Consider the following 27174-nt stretch of genomic DNA (forward strand, 5'->3'; position numbering starts at 1 on the left):
TCAATCACTGTGGAAATGGCAAGCTACAGTTGAGGAGACCCAGAATTGCATTTGGCAGAAGGAGTAACCTAAATGTCTATTTTGCTCTACAACAGAACATCGCCACATGTTTTCTGTGCAGTGGTTGTCCGGTAGGTAAAACCTGCCATAGAAGCAGGGAAAATTCAAACTCACTGAATTATTAAAGTTTGTAGGAACACTGGGAAGCTATTGTAGGGTTTGCATATTCAGGATAATATGACTTTACTCAAAGGTTCACAACAGCTTGTATAAGTTCCAGGTCCCTCCTATATGCCCACCCGTACAATTGACAGATTCTGACTTAGCTCTAGCCCAATGGGAGTAGGGCTTTAAAAATTACTGGTGTGAGTAATCTTTTTCTTTGCATTCTGAAAACCAGAATCGAGTCTTTATAATTATGAGGTTCTCTATTTCCAAATGACCCATCTAGACAGAATTAGACATTGCAAAGACACATATGAGAACCCTGGAGAAGAAAAAACCAAAAACAAGAAGGAAATTCTAGGCCTTAACCATGTGTACATGTGAGCACATGCATTCCACACATGTGCACGCATGTGCACAGACCTGCTCACGCACATGGGCACACAAACACATACACACACACACACACACACACACACACACACACACACACGTGTGCGCACGCATAACCTCAGCCCACTACAGAACATCAGCTTGTCTATCAGAAGCAACCTTCCACAATAAGCATTGGTTTGATATCCTCCACCCACCTGGCTATTTCATACAACTTTGTATCTCCTCTTGTCATTAACTAATTAAAGTAGCTTTATTCAACTGACTTCCCTATGACTGAAGACAAGTGTATGTTGGCAGTGTTGTATGATGAAAGAAATGGTAGTAGGAATGAAGAGAAAATACAAAATGTGTTGCTTTTGCAAAATTGTCATCAATAGGATAGCCAGAACATGAATGATACTGTTTTGGCTCCAAAGGGGTAAGCAGGTGTCTTCAATGTCCCAAATGAGCTGTGTACAAGCTTGTACAAACAAGTGCAGAATCAGGCCTGTTTGTTATTCATACAAACAGAGTTTAAAGCATCTGAATTCCACAGTTCCCAGAATTCAGATGGTGCACAATGGTCCATAATGAGCAGCACCTGTGCTTACCTCAATTACCAGACAGCTCTGAACAGTGGCACAAAGGGCTTACTAGAATTTTTTTCAATAATAGATTTAGTTATGTCTTTCATAATTGGATTCAAAAGCTCAAAATTTCATTTTCCAACTTGTTCATAAAATTTGTATGAAAAAGTCTGGCATTTATTCAAAAGAAATAGTCTGTGAAGAAAAAAATACCTGCAAAACAGCCAACCATTGGTAACTAAGCAGCCAAATTATAGTCCAAGCACTTGGCAAATACACTGTCTTTTTATTATTTCAGTAATTGAATTTCTGTTAAAGCATGGAGCATAATTTAACATGAGGAATTTATTTATAATACAATAGTGTTTCAGTAATAAATGCATTATTATTGTCACTTTTAATGGAGTCTTATGTATTCCCTCTGAGACTCTGAGGCAGACTTAGAGACAGCCACTGCACCAGTGTTGTTTGTAGACAATTGAATTAATTGGAGACAGGGTCATTAATTCGACCTGAATACCTCTGATTGCTTCTGTAAATAAGGTTAGAGAGCAAATGGCTAATCTTCATTGTCATTATAGATTCCTCTTACATTTTCACATTGACACGTATATTAAAATCATTTTGCTAAGCAGCTTTTCAGACTCTCTGTATATTTACAGTATCATCTTGCATGGCACATAACCATAATTGTATCAGACTTATATTATGTTCCCCATATTTTTATAAAACATGATACTAAAAAAGAATCTATGTTGAATCACATCTCATAAAAACCATCAGACCAACAAATGAGTAAGCCACAGTGTATAAAACATCATATTAAAGAAAAGTAAAATCACAAAGCAAAAGTTGCTTTGCTTTACTCTTGCAGATACAATTTGGATACACAATTAACACATATTGAGTTCTCAAAGATGCAATCTCTAAAGAAAGAGCATAGGCAAAGAAGCATTGGTTAAAAACTTCCTTGGGTTTCATTTGGAGCTGTTGAAGTCATGCCCTTTCTTGCCCTTTTGTAACATTAATAACATGCAAATTATAGGAGGTTAGATTCTTTCTTTCTGTTCATTGTAAAAAGGAGTTAACTAAATGCCATTTGAAATACAGATATTAAAAGCTTTTAAATATTTTATTTCTGGAATTATTTTTCATACTGCTATCTTGTAATTGGCATAAAAGAGATTTAGAAGGGATTTAGAGGGGGGAAAATCTTCCTATATGAAGGTTCTAATAATTCATAAGAAGGGAAACAACTTCTGAAATAGAGTTTTCCAAATCAATTTATAATGTAATTCAGAAATAAAGGTGCACTACTATAGATAGTATTCTATTGAGTGTTGTGTTTGTTATATGTAAGATACCAGAAAGTAATGGAGAAGTGAGAAGAATAGGAACAAAGACTCAGAAGGAAGACAAGAAAGAAGGAAACCTTGTTTTTAATAAGATTAAAAACCGCCTAAAAGACTAAAGAGATCAGCTAAATGAAGAGTAGGTCAATGCCATAGAAACATACTGGTCTCTGTCCTACCAAGGAAACAGAAGCCTGCTAGCTTTCCTTAGAGCTGGGACTGAGGATGAAGTGAGTCATCAACAACGTCTGGAAACACAATCTCACTGGCAGTTATTTCAGACATTTTGCCTTTTAAAAGTTTTAGTCTTTAAATTTTTCATACACACATGCACATATGTATATATATTATTGTGACTATAGCCGTCCCTCACTCCATATCAAGCTTCCTCTAGAATATCACATCTCTCTTACAACTCCATGTCTACCTGATTTATGGCTTATATGTACACATGGTTGTGGCATCACTACTGTGCATGGATGACTTACCAGTAGCCAAACCCAAAAGTGAATCTGCCTCTCCCAGAAATCATCAACTGGCAATTACACTTCAACTAGAGGTGGGAACTCATGAGTTCTCATGTGTTTGTTCACTCCTGCATTCAGGAATTTAAAAACAGATTTATTTATTTCTATTTTATGTGTATGGTATTTTACCTGCATGTATGTACATCACATGCACTCCTGGTTGCTGACTAAGCTAGTAAAGGGTGACAGATCTCCTGGAAATGGAGTTACAGATGGTTGTGAGCTGACATATGGGTGCTGGGAATGGAACCTGGGTCTTCTAGAAAATAAAGTAGTGTTCTAAAACACTAAACCATCACTTAATGCTTGAATTTTTATCCTTGTCTTCATGTATTCTAATTTTAATGCTAGCTTGTTATATGATTAAAATATATTTAACTAATATATATTGCCACATATGCTAGTAATGAAGACAAGATTAGAACACAAATAGAGATTAATATACACATTGGCAGACAGTAATATCTCCTTTTATTAAATGACTAATAGACTAGTATGTGCTGTAGAACTGAATACTTCAGCCCTTATCAAATCACAGTATTATTATTTTTTAATTAATATTGTTGCATCATTTGAAGATTTTCTTCTAAAACATATTTTTCCCTCTTAGCCAGTCATATAGTTTACTGTTTTAATTAGAGAGTGAGGATATAGTTCAGTGATAGAGTATTTGTCTACTACATGTGAGGCCCAAGTTCCCAGTACTGAAAATCAGGCAAACAAAAACTAATGCTGAAATGACTTAATTCCTTATATCTGATGTATTGGGTTTTAGGAAATAGCTGTATATATCCTCACATATATGTTAATTTAAATACAAACATGCACACACACAAGCATACACACATAAACACACACACAAATCCATTAATATATAGATGCCCACATTCTTATTATTTATCATTTAATAACCTTGAATTTAGATAGAACGATATAAAACATACATTGAAATGTAATTATAGACAAAAGAAATATTTTAAGCACAAGAACTTTCTAGGAAATATTTATTTGTCTCATATTTTTTGCCTAAACTTCCACTGGCAAAGAAGCATATCCAACTTTTATCAATATAAAGCTGAAGTGATATAGGACTCATAAAAACCCCACTAAGATTTCTGATAACCATATTTTCAAGTTATAGCCATTCACATCATACTGAAAATATATTTTGCAAAGTTTGTAAGTAAGCATAATTTTCTTCTTTTGAACATTCACAATCCACCTGAAGCTAAGCCTAAAATGTGCACTTGTTGAATTTAGCTGATGCAGAGCCTGTATCATTTTAATTTGGTGTTAACATTATGAAAAGGGTATATGCCTTCTACTCAGAACATATGTCTCCCTGATTTTTCTTTTCTATTTTATTGGATATTTTACTTATTTACATTTCAGATGTGATCCCCTTTCCCCTCCCTAGAAATCCCCTATCCCATCCCCCCTCCTCCTTTTTGCTTTTATACCATTTTAATTACATGCATGTATTAAGATCAGTTCTAGGTTGAGGGTCTAGCAATACAATAGATGCAAATAGTCAAGGAATATGCAAGACAATAAACACAAATAGTCAAAGAACAAGCAAGACAATAAAAAAAGTACATGAACACTCCCATAATCACTGTTTCTAAGGGCTTTATCAGGATGATCAAAGTATCTGAGTCAACTTCCCTGTCCTAGCCCAAAGTCATTTTCATGTCTGAAGCCTACTTCCTTGTTCTACCGTAACATTTAGATCCCTGTCTGAAATTACTTCTTTGTTCTAGCTTAAGATTTAGATTCCTGCCTGAAATTACTACTTTGTTCTAGCCTAATGTTAGATTCCTGCCTGAACCCTACTTCCTTATCCTTGGCCAATGTCATATTTCTGTCAAGCAGCCCATTTCCTTGTCCTTGGCCCATGTCAGCTTCTTGCCAAGCAGCTCCAAAAGCTCTCCACCTCTTCCCCTTTTGTATTTCATTAACAAGACTGAGTCTGTCTTAGGTCATTCTTACAAGAATGCCTTCCTTACCCAGAATAGAATATGCATTATCAAAAGCAATGAACTTCTGTCTTAGGTTGGTAAGGCTCTGTGTAGTATCTTACCCATCCTTGGCTTGCCAGCCTGTTAATCTAATAACTCTGTCTGGGGGCGGGGTCTATTTTCAGTTTCAAGCCATGTATTTAGGCTGCCAACATGTTGATGTTGTTAAATACAAGCTTTAACATGATGAGCAAGAATAAAAGTATTCCAGAACAAAAAGGGCTAGCATAATCAAGCTATATATGCCATTCTTGAAGCTTGACCAAAATAGAAATACTGACCTCAGGCCATGGGTAATTTTACCAGCAGTATCTACTGCATCAACATTCAGCAGAGCAGCATTCTTGAAATTCATAAGCTCACCATGTATCATTAAAACATCCAGAGAGGTGTTAGAATTATGCCAAATACACTGCAAGTGTCTTTAAACTTTTTCCTAATTATAATGACTACCACTGTAAATCTTAGAACTATCATGAATCCAATGGTATTTGGCATGACACTTGGGATGGCTCCTTAGTTTTAAATTCTGAATCTCAATCCAATAATTTGAATAGGATAAAGAGCATCAGTCTGTTCTTTCAAATGCCTATCTAAATCCTCGGGTATATTCAACACATTAGTAACAATTTTTGCTAAATGATTAACAAAAGTAGCTGTCTTAACTTCTTGTGTCAAAGCAATTGCAGACGCAGTGGTGCTACCAATTAATGTAATTAAAGCTTTTATACCAGCAATAATCAAGCCCACTACCCTCTTTCTTCTGCTTAAAGCCTTCCTCATTTCTTCCAGTACTTGCAAGCTATTTTTAGAATACCAAGCTATATCACTTCTGTAATACTCAGGGCACTAAAACAGAAGCTGGTTGATAGACCTCAGTAACTAACATGCCAGATTTCAAAACACTAACACAATTAGAAGGTGTACAATCAATGCAATTTACATTAAATACTGTATGAGGAACAAAAGTAATTTTAACCTGACAATTAAAAGAGCCTTAACACACGTGCTAACACCTGTTGGAAATCCAGATCCTGCCCCAATTTTATCACTTGCTAACATAACATCATAGAGAACTGCAGCTACCTTCCAAATATGCCTATGAAAATGTCCAGAACCAGACTTCCAGATGAAGACTGTTATTTCCAATATTGGGTTGATTTCTAGACCAGTATACAGCTGGAGACATGAGTCCCTCCATGTGTGTTCCCAGGCTAGCTGTTTAGACCCTGGGAGCTCTGGTTGGTTGGTACTGTTGCTCTCCCCATGGGGCTGCAAGTCCCTTCAAACTCCTCCATTCTTCTTTCTAACTCCTCCACTGGAGATCTTCTGATCAGTTTGACGGTTAGCTGTGAGCATCCTCCTCTGTATAGGTCAGGCTCTGGCAGAGCCTCTCAGGAGACAGGTATACCAGGCTCCTGTCAGCATGCACTTCTGGACATCCACAACAGTGTTTGCATATGGTGATTGCAACCTGGGATGGTCCTTCCTCCAGTTTCTGCCCCACACATTGTCTCATATTTGCTCCTGTGAGTATTTTGTTACTCCTGCTAAGAAGGACCAAAGCACCCACATTTTGTTTTTTCTTTTTCTTGGGCTTCATGTGGTCTGTGAGTTTTGTCTTGGGTATTCAGAACTTTTGGCCTAATATCCAATTATCAATGAGTGCATACCATGTATGTTCTTTTGTGACTGGGTTACCTCACTCAGAATGATATTTTCTAGTTCTATCCATTTGCCTAAGAATTTCATGAATTCATTGTTTTTAATAGCTGAGTAGTATTCCACTGTGTAAATGTATCACATTTTCTATATCCATTCCTCTGTTGAAGGACATCTGGGTTCTTTCCAGCTTCTGGCTGTTATAAATAAGGCTGCTATGAACATAGTGGACCATATGTCCTTGTTAAATGTTAGTGCACCTTCAGGGTATATTCCCCGGAGTGGTATAGCTGGGTCCTCAGGTAGTACTATGTCCAATTTTCTTAGGAACTGCCAAACTGATTTGCAGAGTTGTTGTACCAGCTTACAATCTCACCAGCAATGGAGGAGTGTTCCTCTTTCTCCATACCCTCGCCAGCATCTACTATCACCTGAGTTTTTGATCTTAGCTATTCTGACTGGTGTGAGGTGGAATCTCAAGGTTGTTTTGATTTGCATTTCCCTGATGAGTGATCAAATGCAATTATCATTTGCTTAATCCCAAAAGATATTAGTAATTGCCTATTTAAATTCTTTTCTTTCTAATCTCTCCATTCTTTGGAATTGCTAAGTTTTAAAATTCCTCTGCATGACAAGCTTCTCTTAATAGTAAAACCAACCACCTTGACCTTATTACTACTAGACCCTTTGCCTTTATCGAATCTCTTAGTATTTCCTGGTGAACCGTCTTAGCTCCTGCTGAAATGCCTGTTTGCTTCCATTTCTGTTAAAGTCAGCTTGGAATTCACTGTGTGTATTCATTGGTGACATAGGCTTACCATTTCTGTGGTAACTGATTACTTGTGAACACAGCCATTCCACTAGAGGAAGAAAGAAGGCTACCTATACTTAGGGTTTTTTTTGTAATCCCCCATGGCCTTGAACAGACTTTTCTTCTTAATGGCAAAAGTGGTTTGAGTACAGGATCACATGAGCTCTACAAACGTGGGGGGGGGGGGGGAGTGTGGTCCCTTCTTCTTCTCTCTTTTGCACTTGACCTCTTTCAATTTAGCATTGATGAGAAGGGAGATGTGTTAGCTGGAAGGTAAGAATTTTCAGACAAGTTGTATTAAGGGACTAAAGATCTATTCTTTCTTTTGTTGTCACTCAAAATAAAAAGTATAGGGAATTCCTTTCAAAATAGTCAGGTTTTTTTTCTAAGAGAACTTTTGTAAGATGTTGGTGTTGATATAGATGGGTTTAGGCAAATGATAGAAGTAAATTCTTATAGAAATGGTTAGGATTTTATCTCTTTGGGTTTAGTAATATATTTTGTGAATGATAGTAAATGCAAGGATGACTGTTCAAGCCAGTTGATTATGGGAAGGGAACATTTTCTTTTTATTAACATGGAAGTGTCTGTCATAACTAGCAATGCATGTGAGCTGAAGGACATAGCCCTGTCTTTTGTGAAGGTACTTCAACTCAACTTCATATTTAATCTCAACTTGATGGAATTTTTTTGCTCCATGAGCAAATTAATTATTGCACTGGAAAAATCATCAACTAGAAAACCAGTGAATATCCGATTCAGTGCTGTCTAGACTGGTTACTGTATCAAAATCTGAGAGGAGCCCACATTTCATACAAAGTAAAATAATGAAATTTGTATTTTAATTAAAACAAGACAGTGTGTTTGCATGTAGCACCCATTTTCAGAAAGGCAGAGAACATTTATTTCCTGTACTCATGAACATATGTATGCTCAGTGACCTATTGAAAGCAGTTTCCATTAACATCAATTACATGAAAAAATATCTTTTTAAATAAGCTGAATTTTGTTAATGGAACTGAAAGAGAACTATGTGAGCACAGCTTTTGGTCAATCAGGGAGTGCAGACTGAAAATAGATAAGGAATATCATATGTGAAAGAAGAATTATGTAGATTAAAGATTTCTCATGCAACTAAGCACCAATTTAAAAAAAATAGTAACTAACAATTCTGAGCACAAAGAAGTTTCTAGTGAGGAAGTCAAACTGGTAAGTGTTCACGAAATCTTTCTGTAATTTTATGGAAGGAGGACAGTCAACAACAGTTTCTTTCTTGAGAACTAGTGGCCTAGTCTAAGTCCTCAGCCACTAGGGTTTCCTCTGCAATCATAGCAACAGATTTTATTACTGTCTCTTTTGTGAAAGCTAGAAATACTGATTTCGAAGTTGCAGTTTTGCCACTAACTTGGACCTTTAATGCTTATCTTTGCAAGATATTTCAGACATGAGTAGGAAGTAAGATATATTCAGTGTATTTTAGAAATTTTGTTTGTGTCTTTGAACTAAATGCAGCAAAATATTCCTCAGCAAAAAGAAGTACAGTCCATCAGTATTTTCAACACCAACTTCTAGCCATTTGTTTCATTAAGTTACTAAAGAAAATATTTGGAATTAACTCCAAGTCACTATTACCTTTTAAAAAATTATTATCATTAGCCTTTCTAATACAAGGTCCAGCTATGTGTCTGGCTGGCCTGGAACTCACTTTGAAACCCAGTCTGTCATTGAAGTCAATGATTTTCCTACCTCTGCCTCTCTGAAAATTGTATTGAAAGCATGAGTCACCACAGCTAGCCCTACTACCATTTGATATGATTAAAATGATGCTTTGTATCGTACAGTTCATATTGCTTTCATTTTCTCTAGGTAGAATTGATATTTTTGGCCCAGTAGCAAAGTAAAAACATACTCTTTGCACTTCTTTGCCCCTCCTACACACACTCCCCAGGTCCTAACCACATGATGTAGAAGCTCTTTATCATCATTGATAAAATTGGTAGATATCTGTTCCCTGTTCTTGTGGTCATGAAATCCCATGTTATAAGTGGCAAGACCACTGGAGTAAAATTGCTAGAAAGTATCAAGTGCACCATAACTAATAGAAATCATTCTAGTCTTGTTAATCTGATGATGACAATACCCTGTTGAGACCATAGTGGCATGGTATAATAGGGAGGCTAAGCGTCTATACATAAGACAAGCGGAGGATGCTTCTGGAGACAGTTTTTTCCTGGAGATCTATGAGAAGATATCTTTATTGTTTTACTCTAGGGTTTCTTAAACACACTAAGCTTTTTACAGAGTGCATAGTTTATAAAACCTCTTGCCTTTGAAGCTTACAGTCTAAACCCAGTGTCTGTGATATGTCAGGTAACAAATATGACATGGCACAAGACAAACAACACTAATAAAGAGATTTGCATTGAGACACATTGAGAAGAAAATAGTCTAGAGTAAGTGGAAGATGGATGCCCACTTCCCAATTCTGTAGCAAGTCTAAGCCTGATAGGCAACAACAGAGGAGATACCAAGCAGGCAGAAGGCTGCAGCTTGTACCTAGACATCCTAAATCTGTCTCCAGAATACTTGAGCTGTCTCAGTGTGCTTTGTGTTTTCTCAAGGAATCTGGCATTGGTAACCTATGGACTCTCCTGGCAAGCAGGTTGGCTCTATTTCCAAACCAGTTTGAAAAGTACAGTGACTCATACATGAAGATCACCCAGTCAAAATACACGATTTACTCCATCTAAGATTGTGATGGATATAATTTATTAATGGGAGGCTTTGACCACAGTATTTAGACTCTTGGAGATCTCTCTTAGGTTCCTCATGAGTACCAGCTGCCAAACAGTTATTCATTATCTTGATGGAGATCAGGATCTTAGAGTTCAGTAATCACATCTTCTTGCTTCCTTTGTTCCCATTGTTAAACTCCATCTTTAAAGGCAAAACGTACCCAAGTATGGTTTCCCCCACCTATTTTCTGATTGTACAAGCTCTGTGTGATATCAGAAAAGTTAATGTGGATTTCAAATTGCACAGACAAATTAAAATGCCACACAAATGTTGATGCTTTTAAGACATAATGTGCCATTAGCAAACACTCTCTAGCCTTCCTAGAGTCTTCCACAGTGCCATATTACTAGACACTGTAGTGGGGCAGAATTCACTGTTTTTATTTTTTTAAGTTTCTAAAGTATTACTAGTTTTGCTATTATTGGATACTGAGCATCAGTATTCATAGCTGTAAAACGGAAGCGATATAGTATGTAAGTGTTGGGATGCATTAAAAGGGATGCAGGGAAATTTCAAATAACCCAGTTTTTGGTACATAGTACATAGTCAGTATGTTGTACACATATCTAGCACTGCCGTAATAGTTGTTTACCAGAAGTAGTCATCAATATAGTCTGGAGTCACCCAAACTTAGTTTAGACAGAGACATCTTGTTTCAGAACCTTATTAGCAATTCTTTAGGCACATAAAGCGTAGAAGAATCATGCATTTGGATAATTATTGGTGGAGATAAAGGTCGAAAGAAAGTTCCAAGCTGAAGTCCCTTCTTATTAGAAGGTGTCCAATAAGAACTCTTCAGGAATGATTGCTTAAAGAAAACATAAAGGGGGTGGAGAAAAAGTAAAGAGAGGCTAAAAAGATAACTCTGTAAGTAAAGTACTTGGTATACAAGCATAAGAAGCTGAGTTTAGATTTATAGCACCGACATAAAAAGTTGGCTATAGTGGAACACAGTGTGTACCTCCAACCCCTATGCTTAGACGATTGTGCAAGGGTTGGGACAAAGACAGGTAGTTAGATATGTGGATCCCACTGCCCAGGCTAGCCAGTCTAACCAAATAAATTTGTTTCAGATTCAATGAGAAACCCTGTCTCCCAAAATTAGGTAGCGAGCAATGAAGGACACTCAGTGTTCATCTCTGGCCTCTACATGTACAAACATGGGTTTTACACACCCGCATGCATGTATGCACCCACATACCCTAACATAAAAGCTTAAATTTTAGAATATACAATAAATTAACAGATAACAGCCAACTTTTTTGTTATTAAGGGTAGAAAAATAATAATTGAAATGCATATATGATACCAAAATTGTGTTTTAGCCTATAATTTCACATTTGTAACACATTAACTTGTTTTTCTTCCAATAGCTTATTTTATGATTAGCCCTGAATAGATTTTAGCCTCACTGATCTCAGTAGAGTCCACCAGCAGTATGGATATCATTGGGATTCCATTAGACATGCAGCAATCAGATCCTGCCTCAGGCTTCCTTAAATAGAATCTGGCACACTAACAAGATCTCCAGGTGATTCCCATGCACAATAAAGTTTGAGATACACTAGTTAAAAGATTTATATAATCAAAATGCCCATATTATCCTCCTTAAAATCTGTGTAGTGTATTATTCCCAAATTACAGATAAAAAACTGAGACTTAATTGTTGAGTGTCTATCCTAATGTAACATAATGGTCAAACGCCAAAACCATATCAGATACTCTGGTATCCAACCTCACACTCTTGCTGGTTATAACAATATACTCTTTTTAAAGCTATGGGGGGGGAGGGGTGTAGCTATTTAAATTGTCTGAAAATGGGCCCAGGCAAGAAAATCCCAAGTATCTTGATCTGGTTAGTCCACTAAAATCATAGCTTGGATCTGATTGAGTGTTAAGTAAATGGAATTATGAAAGGACATTACCACATTTTTTTCATTACTATCTCTTCAGAAAGGGCACAGCTTCTGGTAAACGAGGAGAAGCAGACACTGCCAGCCATTTTCATTTCTGACAGCTTCAAAGGATTGGTTTGCAGTTACCCTGACTGATTCACCCCTTTTCTTGGTGACAATAATCTACCAGCATCTTCCTGAATCTGAGTTCTGCCCCACAGCTCATCAGTTGGCTCTCATGCTTCTCAGAGTGGCCTTGCTTATAGACTTTGAAGGAAAATGAAAATTTCATAAGCAGAGAAAAATGTGCAAAAGTATAATCTGCTGTGGTCAATGTTTTATTCATTTGTATTAGAATCTTGTATTTTTTTCCTTACCTTAAATTATAGCTTATACCATACCACAGGAAATTATTTCAAACAATATGTTTGTCATCAGAGTTCTGGAGCTTTCAAAACGTGGTCATGAGCCTCACTAGCCAAAAATCAAGGTGTGAGCTCCAGTCCTTATTGAAGCCTAGAACAATAGTTTCTTGCTCATTTGTGTTACTGGCACAATTTATTATCTTTAGTTTTCTTTGTTGATCTAAACTAAGGTTGATTCCCAGTTTTTAGAGCCTGTCACATTCCTTGACCTTCTTCCATTATCAAAGCCAGCAGATTAAATTCTCAAATTATATCCACAGCCTTACTTTTTTTTCCAAATTCTTTTTTCTCTTGGAAGGATACTTGTGATCAAATTAGGCTCATATGGATAACCTAGGATAATTCTTTAATTTATTGATACATGCAAATTCCCATTGATTACATAAGCTGACATATTCACTGATTCCATGGATAATGATGTAGATGTTATTGGGGGTAAGTTATTATTCTGCCAACCACAGACCTCTCCAGTCATTCACAGCTTTTAAAGTTATAGTATACAGTAAGTGTTTCATAAAAATGAACAAGTGTGTAAGTATGTGTGGACCAGACTTCATTACAAACACAAGGATCAGCTAGCAAATTAAATATTGTGTACAAACATATTGGAAAAAGAATTGTGTCTTTGAAGCTGTGTCAGTGTATGACACAGACCACAAGAGGACATGAATTGACTGTTCATCAATACTGTCAGAGCATTTTCAAAGAATATCCTCATTTTTGATGGTCGTGATAATATTTGTATATATTTTGCCTTAAGTAGTGCTCAAGGGCCATCCTATTTTCACCTGCCATTTAATCCACTCCTATCAGAGCAACTCTGCCTTTTGTCTACATCATACATTATGCTTCTATTTAACCTCTATATTGTTTTCCACTCCTTTCCACTGGACAAATGGATTAAGGTAGCAAGCCTGGGAGACATATGAGAAGATTCAAACTTCTTTAAATGGATAGAAAATGGTTTATTCTCACTCTGTGAATAAAAGTTCACAGTTCAGAAGGTCTGCTCCTAGTGACTTAACATTGGTCAATCAAATGTATTCCTGGAATTCTCAAATGCAGAGTTTTAAAAACTAAATTTTATTTTGAAAATTTATAAAGTAAACTTTTAGAAGAGGGGTAAGATCAAGTAGAGATCTCTTCACAACCTAATTATGAACTCAAATATAAAATTCTTCTAATTTGGCTGATAGACAGACATGTGATCCTTCTAAAATTAGGAAAGTAGGATGGTAAAATTTGCACAAGTCTCAACTAAAAGAAAAAAAATTAATGTTAGTCTATCCTGAAATATATGTAATGTTGCGTGCCTTTGGCAAGCTCTGGGTCTTTGCAATTGTTGCTAATATCAGTATTTTTCAGGACTTTCTTGTCAAAATTTCCTACTTACATTTCCCACTCCAAAAATATTACCTATTCAAGAATTCAGAATTTTCTTTTTGATGCCCATATACTTTGATTAAACAAATTAATCAGTTCATAATTTTTCTTTACTCCTTATGAAAGGAACTTGCAGTTGAATTAGAAGCAGACTTGAAGAGCATTCATACAAATGTTTGGCTTTCTGAAACCTGTTAACTTGAAATAATGAAAAGCCTAAACCATCAAACAGCTCTTCCAGGATAGGAACTCCACAGGAAGACCAACAAAGTCAACTAACATAGACCGTGGGGGCTCAAAGCTCTCAGAGTCTCAACCACCAACCAAAGAACATACATGGGCTGGACCTAGGCCCTCTGCTCATATGTAGCAGATGTGCAGCTTGATTTTCATCTGGGTCTTGAACAACTGTAACAGTGGGCTATCCTAAAGCTGTTGCTTACCTGCAGATCCCGTTCCCTTAACTGGGCTGCCTTGTCTGTCCTCAGTGGGAGATGATGTGCCTAATACTGCAATGACTTGATGTGCCAGGGTGGGAGGATACCCAGGTGGGTTCCCCCTTCTCAGAGGAGAAGAAGCAAGACTGGAGGAGGGACTTGTAATGGGGGGACTGAGAGGAGGAGCCTGATATTGGGATGTAAAGCGAATAAACTAATTTTAAAAAACCAAGTTTTCAAGAATCCATTTTTTAGTACTCCAGTTTGACAAGAGTCATGTGACTGATGAATTGCAGTTGAGATATTATCTTAGACGTGCACACTTTAGTTCCTAGAGGATTAGAACCAACAGTATCCAAGCCCACTCCATACCCATACCGGCTGCAATCTTACTATCACAGTTTTCATTGCCATTTTGCTATCAGGTCACTGACTTGCAGAGAATATTTCACTTCAACATTTGGAAAAAATAACATTTAAAAAATATCAAAGTGAAGTATCCTCCACTAGATGCCTGGATGTCTATCCCCATGTTATCTTTGAGAGCATTCTTTATGTCATCCCCTTTCTCAATGGACAGACTTTTGGATTGTTAAATGTTGTCATTCATTCTATGCTACCCACTTTCTGCCCCCAATTCTTTCCATTGAATAGTCTTAGTTTCTTCAACACTGTTCCCAGCCTCTGCTTTTCATGCCTCTACTCATTAATTATAGGGTCACAAATTGATTCCAAATATTTCTGAAAATGTTTACTCAATATAATCATAAATATATTCATGTCTAGAATACAGTATGCAGTAGATGGTTCATCTTTTGAATTATTTAATTTCTCTAAGCCCTGTCAAGATCCTTAGACCAGAGATAACCCTGTCTAAAGAAGTCATTTTGATGCCTCCCAAATTTCCTTTCCTGTGATCTACTCAGCTCTTTCTTCCGAGTCTTTTCCCCTCTACTCTGTGCAACAATCATGAAGTAAAAAATGAATGAGACTGGAACTAAAATGAGGCCTTGCTTCATTGAGTAAGGCTGACTCACTGATGACTACAGTAGCAAAACTGATCTATGAAAAATAGAACAGTTAACTTTGATGTTGTTACCAATCTGTGTCCTTTGAGAAGTGATATTCAATTAGGATTTCAGTTGTAGAGTACAGAGTATGGAGCAGTTACTTTCATGAATTAAATGTTAGAGATCTTACTATCACACGTTGGAACCACTAGCATTTTTAGAAATGTAGTTTATGTAAATATGAGAATAAATGGTGTGTGGGAAATAGTTTTAATGTAGTCTTGGTAAATGGAGATATATAAATTATGCATTAATCTTTCATCTTCTACGTAGAATCAAGTATTGCATTGGCTGGATTCATTCACAGTCACTTTAGTATACATTTTGAAAAGAAATTAACTACATATGAAAATAAATGTAGTAGGAGTGAGAATTTAGCTGACCAGCAACTAAGTGAAATGCAGTGATGCTTTGACACTGTAAAAGTTCCACAGTAGATTCCAGACAAGAGTCAGGGCCTGAAGAAAATACTCTCATGGTGATATTTGTTATTTTGAAGATAGTATTTCAGTCTTGGCTTCTTTTGTTTCTGGGAATAGTCTACAGGAAGTGAAGCTTAGACTCAGTTATATTGTTTCCATACCTAGCAGAATAAGGATAGTGGTTTCTTTCAATGTTCATGATCACTTAATTGTGATTCTCAAATTCAGAAAATTCTAGAATTTTCTTTTTAAATTTGAGACAAATTCATTTGATGACACCCTTGACCTAAACTAACGTAAAGCATACTATGAAGATTGCTGAAGCAATATTTAGTTTCATTAAGGGATCTGATTGAGCACATTATATGTATTTATATATGACTTACATAAAAATATGCATAGGAAAATGCATTTGTCTTCAGAATGGCTTTGGCTAAAGCATACTTACTTTAAACATGCAATTTACACAGTCTCCTACTAATATTGTGGAGCTTGCCTTCTTAGTTTATGAGTACGTTGATTCTGGTAAGTAAAATAGCTGTGCTTTATGTGTATTATGTTAGTGGACTTTATCTTAAGGATATTAACACAGTGGTAGCTCTGAAACAGAAAGTTCTCAAAAGTAATCCAGTAAATGGGAAGACTATCCAGAAATATCCCAAAGTAAATCCAGAACCAGTTTTCAGTAGATAATGCCAGGTTGAACAGCTTCTTATAAGAAATCACAATGAATTTATTTATGTATGAATGAATATTAGGAACCAGTCTTGGATCCAAATTAGATTTGTATTCCTCAATCCACCACCACTCAGTATTCTCAGCATTACAGATGTGATAAATTATATTTGAAACTTTACTTGAGGGAAATTAGGCCAAATTACTTAATCTTTGGATTAGTCTCACTTAGATATATTCTCTTAATCTTTATTTAGTAACTAAAGATAAAAAACAATTGATTCAATTTAAGAGGCATTTTGCATAAGTATAGTCATTACTGGCTCTTAAAGGGAGTTCTGTAAAGAAATGCAGAAAAATTGAAACACAAAGTTACAGGCTTACCCCCTTTTCCTGTAACAGAAGCACACACACATTTTTCCAAGAGATATGGTCCACTATTTCTTGTGCTTTCTTCTAATTTCTTGGTATATTTGGCAGATAATGTACTTGTGGATAGCATTTGCTTGGCAGTTAGCAATTTAAGATGAATCTTTGCTCTGTGAAAGAAAATGTCTACCTAGGAGATTAAAAGACCAGACTTTAGGGATTGGTGTTACACATAGTGCAAAAAGGTGCTCGGTGCCAAATAGTTCCCTATAAAGGATTGCCTTCCCTAGCAGCAGGAGAGGAAAGATATAGCCCAGTGATGAGAGACATAGTGTTGGAGAAGAGGCTCTGTTGAAAGTATGGGATGGGGCATGAAAGGATATAGCTTCAGGAAAGGAATAAAGGTCTATGCGTCTAGAGTTCTGCACAAGAGAATTCTTGAAATGTCTCTATCTTAGGTTTAAATATGGGACCAGAAAATTAGGTGGCCCCCAATGTCAGAGCATGAGCACTTGTTTGAACTTTTGCCTCAGACTTGAAAAATTTTGCATGGGAAAGCCAAGAAAATTGCTGTAGTGTTTAAGAAGCATAGGGTGGAGGTGGAACAAGCAGAAGAAGGAATCAAACTTAGTTTCATAGGGAAAATGCACTATCCCCAAGCCTACTTTTAGTTCAGTTGATTTTCAAAGGAGGACTGAGTTAACGAGATTTACTGAGATTACAACCCTCCTTGAAGGTTTGTTTGTTTGTTTGTCTGTTTATTGTTTTTTTGTTTTTTTGCACATTTCCTAAGACAAAGTAAAGCAGAGCTCAATGCAAAGAAACAATGGTTAAAAGCACAGAAAATCAATGGTATGCCCCAGAATGCTATGAGAGAGCTGAAATTGATTTTGTGCAGTGCACAAGAAGTAAAAGACTGGAAAAGAAGAGTTGATTCCCAATAAAAGCAGAGTAGCAAATGGTGTAGTTTTGCAAACACTTTGTAGGATCAGCTTTACAAATTTAAAAATCAAGCATTGGAGGTAGATGTTTCCTTAGGAGCTTTCCTCCTTAATAAGTATTTCAAAGCACTACAAAAATGATACTGAAGACTACAAAGAAGTACATTTTCTCATTTCCTTATTCTTGGACCCAACAGACAGAAATTTAAGACCACACCTTGGACCCTTGAAATAACATGTAATGAGTACAGCTGTTATCCTTTGAAGGAGCCAGGGCACCATGGTACCAGGTCTGAAGTCAAGTCCCTTCTGGACCCTAGGCCCCAGATTCCTCCAATAAAAGGAAAATTGAAGTTACCAGTTCCTAGAAATATGACTACATTAGACTATACTCCAAGAAGTTGTGGTGGAAGTCTATAAAATAGCAACAGAAAATGAATGAGAAATTAACTGAAATAAATAATAGGATAATAAAACCTGAGTCTCAAATTTTAGTCTGTGTTTGTAAGGTATGAAATCTCTGTTGAAAGTTTTCACATGGAATATGAAGGAGGGAAGGGTTTCCTGGGTGAAAAGGAACTGTGCTGGGCCAAGGTGCTTGTTTCGAGTCAAACTTTTGACATTGGTCTTCATACTGGGCTCCTGGAGCCTTATATTTTGTTTCTGTCAGGTGAGGATCCTGTAATCTATTCTTCCTGCAGTTCACAGATCATAAGTCTTTATATTGAACCTAGCTGTTTCTTTCAAGTCTGAGACTCGATGAGGTAATAAATGATGTCATTTTTCTTTCAGCTCACTCTTGGCCACACCACAGCCTATACCTGCAGCGCAAGCCAATGTGGGATCTGGCAGTTCCAGTGAATCAGAGAGTAGCTCGGAATCAGATTCAGACACTGAAAGCAGCACCACTGACAGCGAATCCAATGAGGCTCCTAGAGTGACTACTCCAGAGGTGAGTTGTCAAGGCCTCAGAATCCATCAATGTGCTGGTGCATAAGGTGCATGCCAGATGCATCACCAGTCAAAGTACTTTAGTACAGTAGTTACTTCAGAAAAGTAGCCAGAGACTTGATAAGATTGTTCCTTTTAAACATATATTTGTGTATGCTATAACATATATAGATCCCTTTTGTGTGACTCTAAGTTGTACAAGTTGCTTGCTGTATGACAGATTTTTTATGGGAGTCACTAAGCTACTCTGAGCCTCAAGCCTCATTTCACATGAAACTAGTATAGAAATGATAAACCTTGCAGGTTGCTTTTTAAGTGAACCAACAAAGCCAGTCAAGACTCACTTGTAGATCTGAAGATGCCATCCCTACTTTACTTTAAAGTTATTAAAGTGGCAAATGGATACTAAGCAGGGAAGACTTGAGAAATATGCCTTTCTGTAATGGTAAAACAGGACTCAAGAAGTCACATGTTTTTTATTTCAATTTACATCATGTGCCAGATAATAATAAGTTATGAAATGTTTAGCCAAGCACCCCCAAACACCAGAACAATAACTCTGAAACAGTAGAGTTAATTTTCCCCTTTCCATCCTCTGGCTAAAGTGTTCTGGTTCCCTGAGCCTGCATGTGGTACAACAAGGAAATTCATCTCATGGCTATTTATACATTTCTTTCTCAATAACCAGAACGGAATAATAGAGGCAGTAGTCATTTTATTGCTGTTAAAAATAGCAAATGCTGTGCTGGACACTTGACTTACATTTTCTCATTCATTCTTACTAACAACCCAATACTCTATTCTCTTACATGGTAGGACATTTTATAGGTGGCAATGTATGTTTATGAGAATATAAGCCAAAACTACCCCAAGATCTCTCAGATATACAGTAATAAAGTAAGGACTTAAACCCAGGTCAGTATACTGCCAGAACTAGCTTTTAACTCTGGCACTACACTGCTAAGAGTAGCAGCTGAGAGTTTCCTTAGTAGTTACCTGCTATTGTTTTTTGTGAGCAGGGATCACAGCTACTTAATTCATTTTTAGTTCTGCCATCCTCTATTTACTCATGCCACATACTTGGTGGCTTTCAGGAAAAAAAGAGCCCATCTAATAAAAATGATGGCTTTTTATTTTAACTGGTAGAAATCAGAGTTGAATATCAAGCGTGTGAATTAGATATATCATTTCTATTGCTTCATAGTGAATGCCAAAGTCTACATACACATCCCCATAAATTGATTAGGGCCCATATATTTAGGAAAGCATAGTGGCTTGAGAGAATCACTTTATTTATTTCACTTTCCAGTAAAAACATAAAAGTGGTAGTGTTTTCAATGAATCACAGCATTGTATAGTAAACCCTAGTATTTCTGAAGATGGAAATCTTTTCCTTCTGTACACACTTGAGATGCACTTAGATCTCTTTTTAGGAACAGATATCATAACCTCTGGCTCCAGGTGATAGATAGATCAATGATTCTTAGCAAAAGCCTTTGGGAACAGAGTTATCTCTCTGAAGCCCCTGGTTATAGTCTTAAGCATCTCTTTGTGAAGAATCCTTTACTTACTAGCTAGAAGAGAGAATATTTTTGAAGGATTGATAGAAACTAGTGTTTGAAAAGTAAACTTTGATTGATTTGTAGTTATATGCTTTTTATCTTGTAAAATACAGGGGAAAATAAATCATTCTTTTAATCTCCACTAAAAGTATATTTCTCAATGAATGTTTATATGTTTATGTATGTGGACTGCCACTTAAAGCCCAAGGTAGTCTGAGTTTTTTACTGTTGTTTGTTTGGTTGGTTCCAAGGTCTCATGTAGCCAAAATAGCTTCAAACTCAAACTTGCTATGTAACTAAAACTGTCCTTGAACATTTGATCCTATTCTATGTCTACAACACACCTGGTTCATGTGGTTCTGAGAGTGGAAGCCAGGGTTTCATGCATAGTGGGCAAGTATTCCACTAAATCTAGTCCTAGCCTGCATTGTCTAATAATTTCTTAGCACTGTATAGTCATTATAAAGTCTTTATAAAATCTCTACATGTGTGAAATGCATCCTTGTTACTGTTTCTCAATCTACAGCCTGAACCACCCTCAACCAACAAATGGCAGCTAGACAAATGGCTGAACAAAGTCACATCCCAGAACAAGTCATTTATTTGTGGCCAAAACGAGACACCCACAGAGACCATTTCTCTGCCTCCTCCAATAATACAACCAGTGGAGGTCCAGGTCAAAGTGAAACCAAACCCTAGCCATGCTGTGGCTGTACCCAAAGAAAGGCCTCTCCTCAGTTTTGTCAGGGAGAAAGCTCGACCAAGGCCCACACAGAAAACCTCAGAAACAAAGGCCTTGAAGCATAAGTTGTCAACATCAGTTGACACAGTTTCTCAAAGGACAATTGGAAAGAAGCAGCCCAAGAAAGTTGAGAAAAATACCAGCTTTGAGGAGTTTACCTGGCCCAAACCAAATATTACCAGCAGCACTCCCAAAGAAAAAGAAAGCGTGGAGCTTCCTGAGCCACCACGAAGCCGCAACAAAGCTACTGCCCACAAACCAGTGCCTAGGAAAGAGCCACGGCCTCATGTTCCTCTGGCCACTGAAAAGAAGAAGTATAGAGGGCCTGGGAAGATTGCCCCCAAGTCCCGAGAATTCATTGAAACAGATTCATCTACATCTGACTCCAACACAGACCAGGAAGAGACCCTGCAGATCAAAGTACTGCCACCTTGCATTGCTCTGGGAGGTAATACTTCTAAATCCAAGGAAACTTCTAATGCCAGCCTGACACTTAGTACTTTGACCAGCAGCAACACCAATAACAACAGCAACAACACCTTATCCACCAGCAATGAGGACACAGTTTTTTCACCACCTCCTGCCATGCAAACTGAGCTTTTGTCCCCTCTACGGGATCATGAAAATCCAAAAAACCTCTGGGTGAAGATTGACCTCAACTTACTTTCTAGAGTACCTGGCCAAAATTCAGTCCCAGCAGCACCTGCAAAAACAGACCACAAGGAGACTGCCTCTAAACCCAAGCGTCAAACTGCTGCCATGGTTGTGGAAAAACCAGCCCCTAAGGGCAAGCGTAAGCACAAGGTGAGTTGTCCAATGAAGTCTGCTATGTGGTTGTGACCAAAGGCTACTTAAGCTATCTGTAGTCTTTTTTAAAGGAGAGCAATGGTAGAGGATTGCTAGCTTTTGTAAAGGAAATGACATTTTCTAAGAGGAATAAAATGTTTGGCATATGACCATGGTGTTAGGAATTATCAGGGTGTGTGGTAGCCATTAGTAAGGATAGCTGATATGGAATAAGAGACATTATGATATATATGAAATAAGAATACAAACAAGCCCCTTTGCTATGATATGCAGTCACTGGAGTAAGTGCCTTAAGTTGCTCCTACTGTCAATGGCTCCTATATTATTGCTCACAGTTTACCACTTCAGCATTAGCAGGATGCCTCTCAGCCCATAATGGTCAAGGACATCTTCTGTATGTGTTAATTTCTCTGGACAAATACTAATTCATTCATAAGTCAGCTATCCTGGGGTATCTTTGATTCTACCACACCAAAGATTTATATACATTCTAGGATTAGTGGCATACTTGAAAGGATTACTCTTGGAAACTCTCATCTGAAGAAACCCTGGTATCAATTCTAGGCTCACATAGGGTCACCAGAAGAGGAAATCTAGAATTACCTCTACCAATTAAAATATATAGAGAGTTCATAGCTAATAAACTCTTTCTGATCTATCTCCTTATCTTGGCATAGTTTTTCAAACTCAAATTCACTGTGGTGCTGTTTTGCTAATAGTATTCCTCACAGCAGCCCAGAGATACAACTCCTAAGCCATTGTCATCCCCACATCTCATTTTGCTCCAGCTGGGGTTGTCCTGAATGTGGCCATTGCTCCTGTTGCTTAGCAAAAAACCAGATTACCTACAGACAATAGTGACTTATTGAACGAAGTGCTTTAAATGACTTCATTCTCCTGTAATTGTGGGTTTAAAAGTAAGGGAGACTAAAGGTACCTACAAAACAGTGAAATAACAGGATACAGGGGTGTGATATGAGGAGAAAAGTCATGAGGACACAGGAAAGGCAGACAAAAGTCATCTGTGGAATCCTGGGTAGTCTGAAAAGTGCTGAAGAAAGGAGAGTGATGGGTGAGTAGGGAGTTGTAGGATACTGAATGTGACCATATAGGGAATGCTATGAAATAAGTGAAAGCATGAAAACAAGGAGTAGCTGGGAGCTGAGGAAGCCTTGGGACACTGGGGAGCACTAAGACACAGGCAAGTACTAGGAGACCAGGGAGTAGGAGGAGACTTTAGAGTCCTAGAAAACAAATGAGCATCATGAGACTGTGGAGCTTGCGAACACTAGGATATAGGCAATAGTAGAAAGCATGAACACTTACCTAAGGGAGCTCTTGTACATTGGGTAGGGCTATAAACTGAGGGGTACTAGGAAACACCACCAAATGGTGGATGCTGTGGGACACTGACAAGTTCTGAAACCAAGAAATATTACACTGGCATGGTGGAATACTAAGGAATGCCAGGCCAACTAGAACACCACTCAATAGATAAAAACAAGGAGAGAGCAAAGTGCAAGAGAAACAGGAGCTGTAGAAGATACGGAGTATTAGGGGATGGTAGAGTATTGAGACAAGGGGGTGCCAGAAGACAGGGGGCCACTCAAAGACAGAGGAGTGCTAGGAGACAGGGGAACACTCAGAGACAGAGGAGTGCTAGGAGACAGGGGAGCACTCAGAGACAGAGAAATGCTAGGAGATAGGGGAGCACTCAGAGATAGAGGAGCACTAGGAGACATGGGAGTACTCAGACACAGAGGAGTGATAGGAAACAGCTGAGCACACAGTGAGAGATGAGAAATAGGTGACAAGGGACACTCAGAAACAGAGGGGTGCTAGGAGACAGGAGAGCACTAACAGGTGAGCTTCAAGACAGGGGAACATTCGGTGATAGAGGAGTGCTAGGAGACAGGGGAGCACTCAGAGACAAAGGGGAGCTAGGAGACAGGGGCTCATCAGGGAAGAAAGAGTGGCAGAGGATAGGGTAATACTCAGAGACAGGGTAGTGCTAACAGACAGGGGAGCTCTCAGAGACAGAGGGGTGCTAGAAGACAGGATATCACTCAGAAAGAGGGGTGCTCCGAGACAGGCAGAGCACTAAGAGACAGAGGAGTGCTAGGAGCCAGGGTTTTAGTCAGATACAAAGGAATGCTATGACACAGGGGAGCGCTCAGAGTCAAAGGAATGGTAGGAGACATGGGGGCACTCAGAGACAGATGCGTGCTTGGTAATAGGGTAGTACTCAAAGACACAGGAGTACTAGGAGACAGGAGAACACTGAGACAGAGGAGTTCCTTGAAACTGAGGGAGCATCTAGATACAGAGTATTGCTAGGAGACAGGAAAACATTCAGAGACAGAGGAGCACTAGGAGACAGGGGAGCACTCAGAGACAGAGGAGTGCTAGGACACAAGGTAGTACTCAGCGACAGAGGAGTGCTAGGAGACATGAGAACACATACAGAGTTCTAAGAAACATGGAAGTACTCATAGGCCAAGAGAGATGGGCTACATGGTAATGATGAAAGACAGGCGAGTGCTAGGAGACAGAGGAGTGCTCAGAGTCAGGACAGAACTAGGACATTTGGTGCACTCGGGGACAGCAGAGTTGTAGGTAATGGTCCCACGACTGATGATTGCCTCATGCTAGGAGATTATGATATACTAGGATCATGAGGAGCCCTATCAAATGGGATCACTAGAGACAGCAATACTAAAAGAGGAGAAATACCAGGATACTGAGGAATCTTTGAAGAGGGGATACCATAGATTACAGAAAATACAAGATGGCTAGGGACAACTTTGATTCTACAAGAGCTTTCATCCAAACATACTGTAGACTGAAAGCTCATTAGAGGCTGGAGTGATAGAAAAAAAGAATATATTTGGAACTTTGAGGGGTCAGGTACTACAAAAAGTCTTAGGTAGTGGTGAGCTCTTCTGAAACTACAGACTGAAGTCAATACAAAGTTCTGGCAAAACTAGGGAGCAGGGGAATGCTCCTAGACAGTTAACAGGGACAATGGACTACATGCAGATCTCTGGGAGTTGGGCAAATGCTAGAATATGGAGAGTGCTTGTTTACTGAGGTATTCTAGGAGACTGAATATCCTGGGAAACTAGGAAACACTAGGGATCTAGGGATAGGTTGGAGACAAGAACTTGGAGAGTGGAGTGTACAGAGGCATGAGGGAGCTAACAGTATTTGCAACGCTTACAGAATAAGTAGGAAATAGTAAGAGATGAAGTTCACTAGCCACTACAAGTATTAGTGATTGGGAACACTAGGGGAGTGAGGAGAAGTAGAAGACTGGGCCATATTAAGAGATTCTGGAGCAGTGAGAGACGGGAGCTCTGGCATACTGGGCAGCACTAGGAGGATACAGGCAGGTCCTAGGAGACTATCAAATCAGTATTAGGAGACATGGCTACACTAAGACAATAGGGAGCGCTAGCATGCACACAATTTCACCACCAGCATGACAATACTAGAAGAATAACCTGAGGATACCTAAGGACTAGGAGACTGGGGAATGCTAGAGGACTAGAAACCATAAAACTTGGGGACTACTACAATGCAGGAAAGTACTAGGAGACTATATGGTATTGAGAGACTGCAAATTCCTGGGAAATAAGTAGGAGGGGTGGAGTAGCAGCATGACATTGAACATCAAGAAGACAGTCAAGCACTGAGAAAGGTGAAAATTCTACAAGACTATGACAGAGGGGCATATTAAGAAGTAGGCCTTTCCGAGACCAAGAAGACAGAAGAATAGGAAGGAATTGGAGAGTACTAGGGAAATGGAACAATCAGAATGCTGTGTGATTGGCAAGCTGGAGGGGCTGCCTCAAGGGGACTGCTTGAAGGCAGATCAATTCTAGGAGGCAGATGAGTCCTGAAGAAACTTCCCAGTGTTCTCTGTTGAGTCTTGCACTAATTTATCCAATGACTGGATTCCAGAATTGTTGAGTATGAAGTGTGGAACTCTTGACCTGCTTTGATTCTTCTTTCTTATTGATGAGAACAGCACAGAGTGAAAATATGCCTCTGCCATGAATACATTTAAGAACTAAAGGCTTGACACATACTCCTTTCACTTACATGCTGTTGATTATATAGACAGCCTTTATAAGTCTCATGTTGTTTAAACAGAATTCATGGTATGTTGAGGTTACAATGTTCATTTCCTAACTATCACTTTGTAAAGGCACTATTGATGAGGGAAGTGTATGAAAATTATAGATTCTCTTCACTTTTGTTATAAGGTTTCTGTGCCATACAATCTTTAATCAGATTATTCATTCATTCATTCATTCATTCATTCATTCATTCATTCTTACTTATCTGCTTTACATCCCACTCACTGCTCTCCTCTTGCTCATCCCCTCCCACAATCCTTTCCCTATCCTCCCTCCTCTTTTTCTCTGAGTAGGTAGGGGCCCCCCTGGGTATCCCTCCACCCTGACACTTCAAGTCTTTAATACCCTAGGTGCTTCCTCTCCCACTGAGACCAGATAAAGCAGTCCAGCTAGAAGAACATATCCCACAGACAGGCAACAGCTTTTGGGATAGCCCCTATTCCAGTTGTTCAGAAGGTCAAGCTGCACATCTGCTACATATGTGTGGGGAGGCCTAGGTCCAGCCCATATATATTCTTTGGTTGGTGGTTCAGACTCTGAGAGCCCCAAGGGTTCAGGTTAGTTAATTCTGTTGGTCTTCCTGTATATTTCCAATCCTCTTCAGAGCCCACAATTCTTCCTATTCTTCCAAAAGAGTCCCCAATCTCCATCCACTGTTTGGCTGTCGGTATCTGCATCTTTCTGAGTAACCTGATAGGTGGAGCCTCTCAGAGACAACATGCTTCTGTCTGCAAGAATAATAGAGTATTACTAATACTTCTAGGGATTGGTGCTTGCCCAGGGGATGCATCTCAAGTTGGGCCAGTTATTGGTTGGCCATTCCTTGCCTTTCATTTCAATACAAGAAGCCAGACACATTCAAGCTGATAACTTCTTTCCAGCATCTGATCTGTGGCAGATTGATGCTGTATCACTGATGTTAAATAGTAATCTGTGAAATCAACTGATAGCAGCACTTGATTCACTCTGAACATAACTTACTATTTGTGACATATGTATGTAGTCTCTGGTGTAGTCTGTCTTTAAAATATCTATTAACATAGTTCTCAGAAAAGGAAAC

General features: G+C 38.3%; 1 protein-coding gene across 1 annotated transcript in view; it reads left to right on the forward strand.

Annotated features, from left to right (window-relative positions):
* Aff2 (AF4/FMR2 family member 2) overlaps nucleotides 1-27174 on the forward strand; it is a 486558-nt gene that overhangs the window by 432800 nt on the left and 26584 nt on the right. Inside the window, exons 9-10 of the mRNA XM_028788421.1 lie at nucleotides 18703-18862; nucleotides 20950-21969. Of these exons, the coding sequence (XP_028644254.1) occupies nucleotides 18703-18862; nucleotides 20950-21969 (1180 nt within the window). The remainder of the gene's footprint in view (nucleotides 1-18702; nucleotides 18863-20949; nucleotides 21970-27174) is intronic.

Source organism: Grammomys surdaster, unplaced genomic scaffold (genome assembly GCF_004785775.1).
Source record: "Grammomys surdaster isolate TR1022 unplaced genomic scaffold, NIH_TR_1.0 125749, whole genome shotgun sequence".
Classification (NCBI taxonomy): domain Eukaryota; kingdom Metazoa; phylum Chordata; class Mammalia; order Rodentia; family Muridae; genus Grammomys; species Grammomys surdaster.